Raw genomic sequence first — 13,925 nt, 5'->3', positions numbered from 1 at the left:
TTACCATGCAAAAAAACTAAAAAAAAAAAAAAAAATCTTACATGTAATTGTGAAATGTTTAATGTAATAAAATCCATTCTTAAAAATTATGGGATACATTCCAAAAGTTTTTTATTTAGAACTTTGAGGTTATATTCAATTCTTTCCTTTCCTTACTTCTAATTTCCAATGAGTTAATAAATCCTAATGATTCTATTACTTCTGTATCATCTCTCTATTTCTACCACTATATAACTCAAGTCTTTATTACCGCCCATCTTGGATTACTGTAATAGCTTCCTAACAGAGTCTACCCACCCTGCACTTTCTTCCTTTTCCAAGTCATCTTTTATACTGCTAGCAGAAAAATCTTTCATGTCCCTCATTCTATTCATGTTACTCCTTTACTCAAAATTTTCAGTGGTTCCACACATACTCTTAGCATGGCCTCATTAGTGACTAGTCAAATTGATCTTGTCTCTATCTCTATCTCTATCTCTATCTCTATCTCTATCTCTATCTCTATCTCTATCTCTATCTCTATCTCTATCCCCAGGAAATTGAATTCTCTTACCTCTGTGCCTTTACTCACATTATTTATTCCTTGTGTTTTCCCCTGGAATTTTAGACTCTTATAAGTGAGTCTTTTATCTTTCCCAGCAGAGGCTCCCATGCCACCTTAGACACCTCTGCACCAAACTGCCACCCTGACCCATCTTTATAGTTCCTCTTTATGGATTAAATTAGAATGACAGTTTCTTGTAAACAAAAGCTATCTTGTTCACTTATATTTGTACTTCCAAGACCTGATATAGAGTTCTGATCCCTGAAGCCCTCCCAGATGTTCCTAGTGATTAATAATCAGTGTATACCCCAATCAGGTCTCTCACATTACTTTGCTCAAAGACTTGAGTTTAAATTCAAGACCAGATTCTGATGGTCATAAATTGTATGGGAAAAAAAATAATAATATTTTAAAGGGTTTTGGTGAAGAAAAATTTTCTAAGACTTAAAGGTAGAAAGAAATGTGTTATTTTTATTATGCAATAATTCATTAACATAGTAATGAATTAAAACACAATTAATTATGTATTAATCATAGAGTAATGCACAATGATTAGGTCAGGCCTCTACAGTTGACACTAAAGGAAGTTTGACAGAATTCTGAAACAGCTTTTCATGTATATCCATGAAAGCAACTCTTTTTTTTTTTAGGTTTTTGCAAGGCAAATGGGGTTAAGTGGCTTGTCCAAGGCCACACAGCTAGGTAATTATTAAGTGTCTGAAACCAGATTTGAACCCAGGTACTCCTGACTCCAGGGCCAGTGCTTTATCCACTATGCCACCTAGCCTCCCCTTATGAAAGCAACTCTTAAAGAATTCCATCCACTCCTGAATCTGACTTTTTGATTGGTTTCTCCAGATATATTTGGGGTCTGCTTTCCCTAAAACTGGTACATTTGCAAAAGGTTTCAGCTCTGTTTGCTTCAGTATAAAATTTGCATAGATCCTCACACATCCTTGGTCAATCACAATCAGTCTATATCTTGGACATTATTAATGCCTGGGTTACAGTTATAGGTTGCTTCTTCATTTCTCAAAACCACACCAAGGTAGAGTTCCAACATAGCATTGATTACATATCTAAAACAAATGAATATGCCCACTAAATTGATATTTGTGTATATATATATAGATTATGTATAAACACACACACACATTTTTTCTAAACTCACAAGTAGATCAACTTAAATGTGAGGCTTTGCCTGCATTTCTTGAAATCTCTGATTTGATCACAATAGGTATGCATTAATGTTCCTAATAGTTTGTGAGGGCAGGAATTATCCTACCTAAATTTTTCTAATTCTCCCAGCACCTACAAACAATAGGCACTTAACAAATGCTTCTCAAATAAATGAACTTAATGACAACTTAAACATCACTAAAGTATAAAAACTTTTCATTTTCAGAGATAAGCTTCAATCATCTGGGGTCATTAGTAGACTGAATTTCCTGAGAAGGGCAAATAAAAAGAATTCTCACTGGGTCTCATCAACTCATTTCCCCAAGTAGGCTGAAAGCTGGGACTAGGATGGTATATATAGGACTCAGATTCCACAGTATTCATGGAAGGTAAATCCTACTCAGTATACACCCTTAGGATTTCCCTTCTTATAATGCGGCCTGACCAACTCAGGTGACCAAAGTTCATCACTTGCCCTTCTTCCTCCCAATTCTTCATCAAGCCCCTTAACACATTTCCCTCACCTTTCCCGTCCTATCATTTTTATCAGTATCAGATCTCCACTCATGTTTAAGGATATACGCATAGTCATCCCAACATTATATTTTGCTATTTTTTTTCCATTTATCTTTGTGTAATAATTCAGTAGGAATATAACACAGGTTGTTCCTTTTGCATATTCTTGGATGGAGGAAATAATGACTCAATATTTCATGCTTATGAGGCTTCTGGCCTGTTCTCTCTCTCTCTCTCTCCCTCCCTCCCTCCCTCCCTCTCTCTCACCCCTCTTTCTCTGCATCTCTTCTTCCTCTATCCCATTCTTCACTTCAGTCTCTGTCTCTCCTTCCTTTCTTCCTTCACCTCTTTTTCTTCAATCCCTCTATGTGTGTGTATCTCTCCTCAGACTGTCTCCCCCATCCAACTCTTCTTCCCTCTCCATATCTCCTCTCAGTGGCCCCTCTGTTTCCCTTGCTCTCCCTCTCTCCTTCCTTGGTCAGCAGAAAATCTGAATATTTCCCCTCCCGGAAGGAGAGAGAAAGACCTGATCAAATATGAAAGTTATTTCTAGTCTTGGGAAGTAACATCTAAGATAACACATCAAATTAACATCCCTTTTTACTCTTCTTTGAGAAACTCCTCTCTCCATTCTCCAGCCCCCCAAAACACCTCCCATATTGTTTAGCTGGACTCTGACCTCTTTGTTCATCATAAACTTCAGTGGAAAGACTGGAGTCTCTGACACACTTCTCCGTTTCTTTGGTTTATAAGCCTTTCCAACGATGTCACTTTTCTGAAACAATCACAGGTACATGTGAAGATTTAAAAGGGTCATTGGGATACCTGAAAAGTTCAAAGACGTAGCTCCATTCTCACCAGTTGCTCAGATGTCTTCCATTTATTCCAAGTGTCCTCAACCCCCTTGCCAGCTTTGACAGATCCCAGTATACTCTGCTCAGCCAACTGTCTTAGTCTGCTCATGACATTGGGAGACTTGCTGTGCAGCAGGGACATGAGCTCCAACTGATCCTTTCGCTGCTGTATTAGGATCTTAGCAAAGTCATCTTCTTGGCTAGAGTAAAAATAACTCAGGCTCAGTTCCTGGCCCTTCCTACTACCTTTCCCCAGGACAAGGTTGCAGGAAAAGTCTGAAAAAGGAAAGTAGTCCTTTAAACTATGTCCTAGAGGTGTCCCAGAAGGTGCTTCCCCCACATCACTCCATTTATTCAAATCTTGTCACCTGACTTCCAAGATCATCTGACCTCCTCCTTGAAATCTTCCCAACTCAACCCACTATGATCACTTCCTCTCATTTAAACTCCTGCAGTCCTTACTATCTGTACCATATATTTGATATCAGTGCTATGATGGATAAGTTTCCCAGGCAGGCCATCTTGTTTAGCTAAGGTGGCAAGCCCTCTAGGAGCAACAAGCAAATGGGGAGTACAAAGTGCTTAAGTCAAATACTTCTCCGATTGCGTTGCAGACAGCTGGTTTAGAGATGGTTGTACCACTTGGCATGAGATTATGCCCTCTACATGGATGAGAGCTTGACTTGGAACCAGGAAGGCCTGGGTTTAAATCTATCTGTGTCTGATACATACTGGCTGTGTATCCCTGAAAAGTCACTACCTCACCTCCTCAGTGCCCCAGCAACAGCAAGACTAGAAATTGTAGTGCAGGTGCCATCCTGCCCTGGACAAGGGAGTCTTCTCATTCAGAAATTCCCTATACCAAGAAAGTCACAGGCTTAATCCTTATCCCTATTCACATTGAAGGGGGGAAAAGATGCTCCAATCTCACCTGTTTCTTTATCTGTTAAGTGAGAGGATTCACCTAAATCGTCTCTGGGAACTGCTCCTAGTCTGACAAACTCTGTCTCTTTCTCTAATCTGTCCGTCTGCCTGTCTGTCTCTCTCTCTCTCTCTCTGTTTCTGTTTCTGTATCTTTGTCTGTCTCTCATTTGCTTTCTTCCTCCTTTCCTCCTCTCTCTCTATGCGTATATGAATAATGCATATACATATGTGTGTGTTTGTATAAGTGTATATATGTGTGTGCATATGTGTGCATGTATGTAATATCTTCTCGGGTTCTTCTCCAACTCTAACATTCCATGCTCTAAAGGACCTTCTGACTGAGATATTCAACACTGAAATAAGGCTTCAAACCAAATTAAAGGTCATGCAGTTTTGGAAAGAGAAACCTGTGTGCCATACCAAGTTTGGGGATTTTTCCTGCCACCACTCCCTCCCCAACCTTGTTAGTCTAGAGAAGTTTGGAGTTGATCTACTCACTCCGAATCAAGGATTTCCTTTATCTCAGGCACTTCTGTTGACTCTGGGATGGATGATATTTGGAAGTCATCAGTCATAAGCACAAGCCTTCTCCAAAGGTTCAAGCCAAAGGTTCCTGAGATTTAACTCAAATCAATAACTTGAACTGACAAATTTACATTCTCCCTCAACTTCCATCTCTCCCACCCAGTCTTTCCTCCCATGCCTCTTCTATTTAGCTATTCCCTAGAATGATCACAGTCTCTCAACTGAGACCCTAAGCTCTGAAATTAGCTAGATCAGAAGTCAGCTTTTCTGTAAGTCTTTAGACAAGTTATATAACTACTTTTAAGGGCTTCAACTTAATATTTGGAAAATGAGGGTGGGTTGATCAAGCCAAGATAGAGGAGTATAAAGAAACAAAAAAACTCCAATCCTACCACAACCACTCCAACAATGATCTAGGAAGAACACCAAACCAATAGTGGTTGGGAAATTAAAGAAACTATAGTGTACAACCTTTTCCTATCAAAATCAAAATTCAACCTACAGACAAATGACCAGAAACAGGAAATATAGAACATGATTGGACACCAATTATGGAACCAATACCCAGAGCTCTAAGCTAGGCCAGTACCAACAGCCTGAATCCCAGATATCACATGGTCCAGAATCTAGACCAGTAGCATGGGGTCTTTCCCAGAGTGACTAAGAACAGGGATTCAACACATCAGAGTCCAGAGCTAAGACAGCAGCATGGAGAGGCTCAGAGCTGTTTATAAACTCAATCCTGAACCCATGCCACCCGCTTAGGGTCTCCCATAGCCCCTTGCTGTGGTCACCAAGGGCAGATCATGGACTTAGTATCCTACTGGGGACAGCTATAGGAAGGTGGATAGAGGGTGTCTTCCAGTAGGGCCAGGACTGAAGAGCTCCCAACCAAGTCAGCAAACACCAAGTTACCTTAAGTAGATTGCTGGAAGAATGAATAAACAACAAAGACAAAGAACTATTGTTAAAGCTGAAATGCCCAAGACACAAACTTACAAGAAGAAAAAATTCCAACAAAGCCACAAAGCAAAGCCTCAAAGAAAAACACAACTTGCTCACAAGATCACAAGATCTTCTTGCTCAAAAGATCACAAGAAGAAATGATGCAAGAGGTTTTTAAAAGAGTTTTTAAATTATATTACAAATGAAATAAGTTATAGAGGGGAAAATTGGGAAAGGAAGGAGAATTGGAGAGGAAAGAGTATTAACAAATTATCATATGAGGTACAAAACTTTTCTTAGGTAAAAGACCTTATAAAAATCAGAATGGAATTAATGATTCCAGGAAACAAGAAATACTAACTAAATACTAAGTCAAAAGACAAAAATTAAAGGAAATGCAAGGAACCTCATTTCAAAAACAACTTACATGGAAAACAGTTCAAGGAGAATGACTTAGGAATCATAGGACTATCTGAAATCCATGACCAAAAATAGAGTTGGATATAATGTTTCAAGAAATGATCAAAGAGGGCAGCTAGGTGGCATAGTGGATAAAGCACCGGCCCTGGAGTCAGGAGTACCTGGGTTCAAATCCTGTCTCAGACACTTAATAATTACCTAGCTGTGTGGCCTTGGGCAAGCCACTTAACCCCATTTGCCTTGAAAAAACCTAAAAAAAATGATCAAAGAAAACTTTCCAGGCATTTTAGGACAAGAGGGAAAAGTGAAAACAGAAGGCATCCACTGATCATCTTCTGAAAGAAAACCCCCAAAATGAAATTATCCAGGAATATCATAGAAAAACCCAGACAAATCCAGGTCAAAGAAAAAATGTCAAGTAGTCAGAAAGCAAGAGTTCAAGTACCAATACACCTCAAACATAAAATTAAAACAGCTACCACGATAAAGAGAGAGATGAAAGATAGTTATTTCCAAAGACTAAAAAGAGGCTTATAACAAAAATAACTTATCCCTAAAAAACTGAGTATCATGCTATAAGGGGGAAAATAGATTTTTTTTATCAAATGAATTTAAAGCATTCCTGATTAAAAAAAAGAACAGATTTTAATAAAAACTTTGAAATACAAACATAAAGAAAACAAAATAAGCAATGAGGTCCTGCTTTTACAAGAATAAAGAGTTTGCTTTCTAATTGTAAAGGGAGTTGAGAAAGGAATAATGCAAACATCCCCTAAGAACATGAATGTTATCAGAGGTCTTATAAGGAGTCACCTGGGAGAAGTTTTGTTACATTTTGATAATCTTAAAAGAAGAAATGAAAGATAGAAAGGATGCAACAGAAAAAGAGCTGACAACAAAGGCAAGAGTAGAACTCAGGTCTCTCAGTGCAGTGTTCTAACTAAACTACATTGCTAAGTTTCATGAATTTTTTTAGGTTAGAAATGAGGTGAAATGGAAAGTTGAAAATTCTCTGGACTACAAAGAGAAGCTTCTCCATCCCACTCCCCATCAAAATCTGAACTCCTTGGGGGGGGGGGGAGGAAGGAAAGAAATTGGTTCCTGCTGTCTGCTACAAATTCTTCAATCCCAACTATAATTCTACTCATTATTTAAAATATGCTACTACCACTTTGCTACAATGATTACATTATGAAAGAGAGGACAGACAAGATATGTTTAAAAGTATACAGCAGTTATACATAAAACCCTAAACTTTCCTATGTAGGGTCACACACCAAACCCCAGCTATCTTTGACAACACACATTGGCCTCTGAAATATCTGCCCTCCCCTGGTAGAGTTCAACAGGGATATTTGGGAAATCCCTACCACAAAGTCATCAAAAAGTTGTAAGAAGCAAAGTCATAAATCTGAAAGTTTCTTGAAAATGCTAAAATGTCCTACACATGTAAAATGCCCCTTAGACTTTAACTAAGAAGGGAAGCCCTTACACACATACAACTCACTTTTAAGAAAAATAGTAATAACTTTGGCTTCATCTAGAGTTATTCTTAATAGTTTTGTTTGGGATTATTCTTGGGGGTAAAGAATGTTTTGTTATGCTTTTAGGCAGGATAGACTAGAGGGAAGGGGGAGGCCAATTACTTATACTAATGGTCTTCTGGTCATTGAAACTGATAATCAAGAGTTGAATAAATTTAATTTGGGGGGGCAGGAGCAGACTATGTGAATATATGCACTACGACTTGATTATTCACCACCATATAACACTGATAGAATATGGCTTCATATCAGGGTTGTACCATAGACATAGCAACAATTATTCTAATAAGAATAGAGTTAAGGAAATTGACAAATACAACTAAGATTTTAAAAGGACCCATATTATAGTGCATTAATATAATGAAATATTGTTGTGCCCTAAGAAATGATAAAAGAAATGGTTTCAGACAATTCTGAAAAGACTTAGATGTACTGATGTAAAATGAAACAAGCAGAACCAGGAGATAAGTTATTAGTTTCTTAACTTTGAAAGAATTAAGATCTCTGATCAATGAAGTGACCATGATACCAGAGGCCTAATGATGAAACATACCACCCACCTCCTGACAAAGAAGTGATGGACTCAAGATGCAGAATAAAATATGCATTTTTGGACATAACCAATTCAGGAAGCTGTCTTATTTGATTATGCATATTTGTTATAAGGGCCTTATTTTTCTTCTTTTCTATTTTTTTTGAGGGAAGTAAGATAAAATATAATGCTTGCTAATTGAAAATAAAAGATACCCCCAAAAGTATTCATACCTATAGCCTCGCCAGAGATCTTCCAGGCCTTGACATTAAAGTCTTCCCCAGCACTGATGATCACGTGGAAACTTTCCTCAAAGGTAATATCAGTCACACCCTTATCATGAGCCTGCCAGGAGATCAGGAGCTCTGGAGGGATTAGGGTAATGACTTGGCCACTAATGACCTATAGGAGACAGATCAAATTGATGTTTCATGGAACAATAATGATACAAGAGTCCTTAAATATTACCTTCTCCAATGCCCTGTTTTACAGATGGGGAAAATAGAAGCCCAAAGAGATGAGTCCCTTTAATTAGAAAAAAAAATGATGCATAATTTAGCATTGATTTAAAGAAGTTATCAATTAGGTGTGAGCTCCTCAAAATGATGCCAAGCTTTGTATGCATACCTGATCTGTACAGCCCACTGCAGCTCAGCATTCCTAAATTTAAGAGGCAGTCTCAGTCTCTCCAACAACTGGGATTATAAGCATGTGCCACAATGCCGGAAACTATTCATATTTCAAAAAACTTTCCTAGGACCAGCCAGTTCTGGAGGATCCTCAAATAGCAACAGCATTACTACCTTATTGAAGCATACTAAAAATACTTAATAAAGCATTTTTTGTAACTGATCTAGAACTGGATCCTCACAGTTCCATAAAATAGAGCCAGGTTTCCCATTGCTATCGAACAGATGAGCAACATGAGACTTCCTAAGAATTAAGTGATTCAGGCAAAGTCCCAAAGTTAGTGAATACCATCTAGAACCTCATGGGAGGTCTGAAGTTTTCTGATTCCTGGTTCTTTTTCTAATATGCATTGGTTTCTCATCCCACAAACCACTTGATAGGCTAGAAAAGGATAATGTGCATACAATAGAGAATTCATAAATGTTTGACAAATGATCAAGAAACTCAAGGCTCTGAAAAATATTCCATAATGATCATAAGAATAGTTAACATTACATAACACTTACTACGAGCTAGTCACAGTGTTAATTATTATCTCCTGATTTTCATCAACCCGGAAGGGAAGTATTATTATCCCTATTTTACAGATGAAGAAACTGAGGCAAACAGAGTTGTTAAGGACTTGCCCAGGGTCACACAGCTATCAAGTGCCTGAGGTTCAGATTTTAATTCAGGTCTTCTTGATTCCAGATCAGAACCTCTTATCCACAGCTCCATTGAGCTGCCCTTATTTAGTCAATAGAAAAATTAAGATTCAACTTACAAAAGTTCAATTTACAAATAGTCATTCAGGCTTCCATCTTCAGTTTCAGGAATCTATGATTCATTCCATAGGTATAGATTCCTATCCAGAAAGTCTGGTTAACAGAATCTCTGTAACTGATAATTTGTAAACTATACAGGTAATACCCATCAACTGGGGAAATGACTGAGCAAATTGCCAAATAAATGATGGAATACTATTGTAATAAATAACAAAAAGGAAGGTTTTTAGAGAAACATGAGAAGACTTTAGTGAAATGATATTGAATGAAGTGAGTAAAACCAAGAAAATAATTTAAAAATTAACAATTTTGAAAGATTTCAGATAATATGTAATGATTAATCAAGATTCCCGGTAGTAATGAAGAATGCTGACTTTCTAACAAAGAAGGTATAGACTAAAAATGCAAAACAAGATACATTTTTAGCATGACCTAAGTAGGAATTTGTTTTGCTTGACAATGTGTATTTCTCAAAAGGATTTTGTTTTCCTCATCTCAAAGGAGGAAGGGAGAAGGGAGACAAGAGAGAAAAAATACATGCCTGTTAACTGATAAATTCAGTATGTATAATAATGATAACAATAGCAAGCATTTATATAACACATTAAGGTTTGAAAAGTGATAGACAAACAGATAAATAGATAAATATAGATGTGTGGCAAATGGTCATGAAATATAAAGGAACTAGAGTCTCACCCACCCCTTCCTATTCCCATTCACAGCACTTCAATGGGACTTGAAATATTTTACTATTAATGGGACTCAGGAGAATATTTATCCAGAATCCCTCCTACCTCCTCAGTCTCCAGGGGACCTTGTTGCAGTTCCACTAGATTATCTCTAGGAATTAAATTCTGGTAAATGTTATCCTTTGTATGTCTTTCTTCCCAGTCAGGAGATGTCTTCTGTTCACTGACCAGTCTACAGTAATCCATGATGTTCCAGATCTAGAACAGAGGTTGGGTTAGTAATCCTGCTTGAATCCATTTTCACTACAGGTTTCAACTACACAAACCCTTTCCCTTCTCCCTTTCCCTCCTCAAATCCAAATCTTCAAAGCTCCAGTCATAATTCTGAACAAACGGTAAAAGATCCCAATTATAAGTCTCATGGCTAGGGAATAAAGTAGTTAACCAAAGAGAAAGGATAGCAGCTAGATGAATCAGATTTTCTGTTGCTGAGAAATGGAAATACTTAATATCATCAACTCAACCTACCATGGTAGAGTTCAGTATATGGTATCTCCCTGAAAGCCTAAATTCTATTATGATCAGTTCTTTCATTGTTTTCCTCCTTCCTTGCTTCTCCATGTCATGCTTGGCTTTTTCTGATGATTCTTCCCTCAACTTCCCTACCTCCAAGGACAAGGTCAAACAATACTACTATGAACAGTTTGCCTTCAGGTAAGGTCTGAAAATCCTTGGAGCTAAGAACACTTGAAAAGGAGTTACCTAGAAGCCTTGCTCTCTTAAAAAAAAAAAAAAAAAACTGGCTAATATGGTATCTCCCTGCAAGCCTAAATTCTATTATGATCAGTTCTTTCATTTTTTTCCTCCTTCCTTGCTTCTCCATGTCATGCTTGGCTTTTTCTGATGATTCTTCCCTCAACTTCCCTACCTCCAAGGACAAGGTCAAACAATACTACTATGAACAGTTTGCCTTCAGGTAAGGTCTGAAAATCCTTGGAGCTAAGAACACTTGAAAAGGAGTTACCTAGAAGCCTTGCTCTCTTAAAAAAAAACTGGCTAAACATTTTAAAATTTCTTGAAAAATCACTGAGGAAAGACTTAAATTCTTCCAAATCCAATAAAATGCAGCAAAATAAACATCAGCCCTTGAAAGCTTAATGATAGTAATCTCAGCTCCTAGTAATCATCTTAAAGGTGTCATTCACGAGAAATGTACATCAATAATACATTCAATAGACTTAGCACAATGCACAATATCAACTGACAAGCACTTCAAAAACTACACATTCAAACTACACACAAAACATGTTACTAGTAACTATAACAACAATACATTCACATCCAGAAGCACTCAATGCAAACCAGCAATACACTATCAACAAACCTTTAAAACTAACAGCCGGGGGGGGGGGGGTAGCTAGATGGCACAGTGGATAGAGCAGCGGCCCTAAAGTCTAGAAGACCTGAGTTCAAATTTGACTTCAGACATTTAATTTCCTAGCTGAGTGAGCCCATTGCTTTAAATAAATAATCTTTTTAAAAGAAGATTAAAAAAAAAATTTTACCTATGAGGGCAGCTAGGTGGCACAATGGATAGAGCACCAGCCCTGGAGTCAAGAGTACCTGAGTTCAAATCCAACCTCAGACACTTAATAATTACCTAGCTGTGTGGCCTTGGGCAAGCCACTTAATCCATTTGCCTTGCAAAAAAACCTAAAAAAAAAAAAAAACTATCAGCCTGCTTAAGCAGTTAAGTGAGCTGGTGTCAATTAAGACTATCTCCATGAATTCAAATCTGGTTTATATCACTTTTCTCAGTCCCTCATCAATTATCTGCTCTTACTCCTTATCAGCAGAAACAACTGAGGCAGAAAAGGTTGGGCCAATAAACATACCTGGTGGAAATCAGATTCAAATTTAAAAGATGCTTCAAGGGTCGGCTAGGTGGCACAGTGGATAAAGCACCGGCCCTGGAGTCAGGAGTACCTGGGTTCAAATCCTGTCTCAGACACTTAATAATTACCTGTGTGGCCTTGGGCAAGCCACTTAACCCCATTGCCTTGAAAAAAATATAAAAGATGCTTCAGCAGCTGTCCAGTCCAACCTGAGAGAGAAATGAAGTGACTTTCCTAGGGTTGCAAGGGAGAAGGGAGAGGGAGGGAACAAACATCTCTAGAGTTCCTCTTAGAAGCATTCTAAATGCATTGTACTAAGAACTTTACAAATATTATCTCATTTGATCTCCACAAAAACCCTGCAACCAATAGATGCTATTTTTATCCCCATTTTATGGCTGAGAAAAATGAAGCGAAGAGAAGTTAAATGATTTGCCTAAGGTCAGAAAATGTCTAAGGTGGGATTTGAACTCATACTTTCCAACTCCAAGCCCAGTCTATACACTGTGTGCCTCAACTGCCTAATCAACTGCCAGTTATTAGCTGTTCTCATTTTAAATCTGTATATCTCTCACACCTGACTCCTTCTCTCCCCTCACACATCAATTCTCCAATCTAGATCCTCATCATCACTCCCCCTAACTATGTAAAAAAGACTCCTAATTGGTTTTCCTGCTTCAAGTCTTTTCCTTCTCTAATCTGTCTTCTAAACAGCTGCCAAAAGGATGCTCCTAAAGTAAAGGTCTCATCATGCTATTCTAGTGCTGAAGAAGCTACATAGGCTCCTACTTGTCTCTAGAATAAATATAAACTCTTCCATTTGGCAATTAAGTCCCTTCACAATCATTCCAGTTTACCTTTTTCAGTCTTATTCTACTTACCACCTCTTTGCTCACCCTGCATTTCTTTCTAAACATTCCAATGACTGTTGCCTTCACTCAAGATTTCATCTCCTGTCTCTTTGCCTTCCTCACCTAGGATGCAAACCCCTCCCGATTTCTGCTTCATAATCCCTAGCTTCTTTCCAGGTTCAGTTCAGTTACAGCCTATTTTGCCCACCCTACCCCCTGCCCAGTAACTAATGTACCCCCCCTTTAATCAACTCAAGGTGTATTTCATACTTATTTTGTATTAAATTAATGAACAAAATTTTATCCCCAAGCATTGTTCTAAGTAAACAATGAGAATATATATATATATATATATATATATATATATATATATATATATAATTATATATGTATATATATATATATATATATATATATATATATGCAAAAACAATTCTTGCCCTTGAGGACAATCTTCATTTTGCCTTTAGGTCTCCAGTCTAGTACAATGATTAATAAAAAATGGTTGTCTGAATGAATGAATGAATGAACAAAATTGAGGGCACATGAGGAGGCATTAGCCTTGGCAAGAATAAAATTAATTCTCAGCCTAACAAGAGACCCCACACTTACCTTGAGGTGCCCTTTGGAGTCCCCAGTTATTAGGATCCAGTCCTTTTCATCACTGATCATGGCACTAACAACTGAATCCGGATACTGATTACCCCCTGGCTGAAATTTTCCCAGCAAGCCCCCTTTGTCATGAATTGACCAGGCATAAATATAACCATTGCCTGTACTGCTCAGAAGGGTGGCTGTTTGAGGAGTCCGAACCCGGGAGGACAAGAAAATGATCTGCAAGGGAGAAATGCTCTTAGCTGAGGGTATCTGCTGCCTCTCTCATGCCAGTCAAAGCCCCTGTGGCAGTGACTCAGACACAGAGAGAGACATACACCTACTACAGTAAGAAAGGTAAAGTCATATAATCATACAATTCATGCAAACATCAAGACACACATACATACAGCTATACAAGCAGCAAGAATGATGCATATATGCAAGTAGCTACACAGC

At 37.9% G+C, this 13,925-nt stretch overlaps 1 protein-coding gene across 4 annotated transcripts in view; it reads right to left on the bottom strand.

The window, feature by feature from the left end:
• EFCAB8 (EF-hand calcium binding domain 8) overlaps nucleotides 1-13,925 on the bottom strand; it is a 115,968-nt gene that overhangs the window by 2,632 nt on the left and 99,411 nt on the right. For all 4 annotated transcript variants that reach the window (XM_074211886.1, XM_074211887.1, XM_074211890.1 and 1 more), the window contains 6 exons: nucleotides 13,485-13,706; nucleotides 10,232-10,384; nucleotides 8,217-8,385; nucleotides 4,516-4,630; nucleotides 3,098-3,293; nucleotides 2,919-3,014 (listed from right to left, as the gene is read on the bottom strand). In XM_074211886.1, coding sequence (XP_074067987.1) covers nucleotides 2,919-3,014; nucleotides 3,098-3,293; nucleotides 4,516-4,630; nucleotides 8,217-8,385; nucleotides 10,232-10,384; nucleotides 13,485-13,706 — 951 coding nt within the window. The remainder of the gene's footprint in view (nucleotides 1-2,918; nucleotides 3,015-3,097; nucleotides 3,294-4,515; nucleotides 4,631-8,216; nucleotides 8,386-10,231; nucleotides 10,385-13,484; nucleotides 13,707-13,925) is intronic.

This window comes from Macrotis lagotis, chromosome 1, assembly GCF_037893015.1.
Source record: "Macrotis lagotis isolate mMagLag1 chromosome 1, bilby.v1.9.chrom.fasta, whole genome shotgun sequence".
In the NCBI taxonomy this organism is placed as follows: Eukaryota; Metazoa; Chordata; class Mammalia; order Peramelemorphia; family Peramelidae; genus Macrotis; species Macrotis lagotis.
This window is presented reverse-complemented; position numbering and strand designations above follow the sequence as displayed.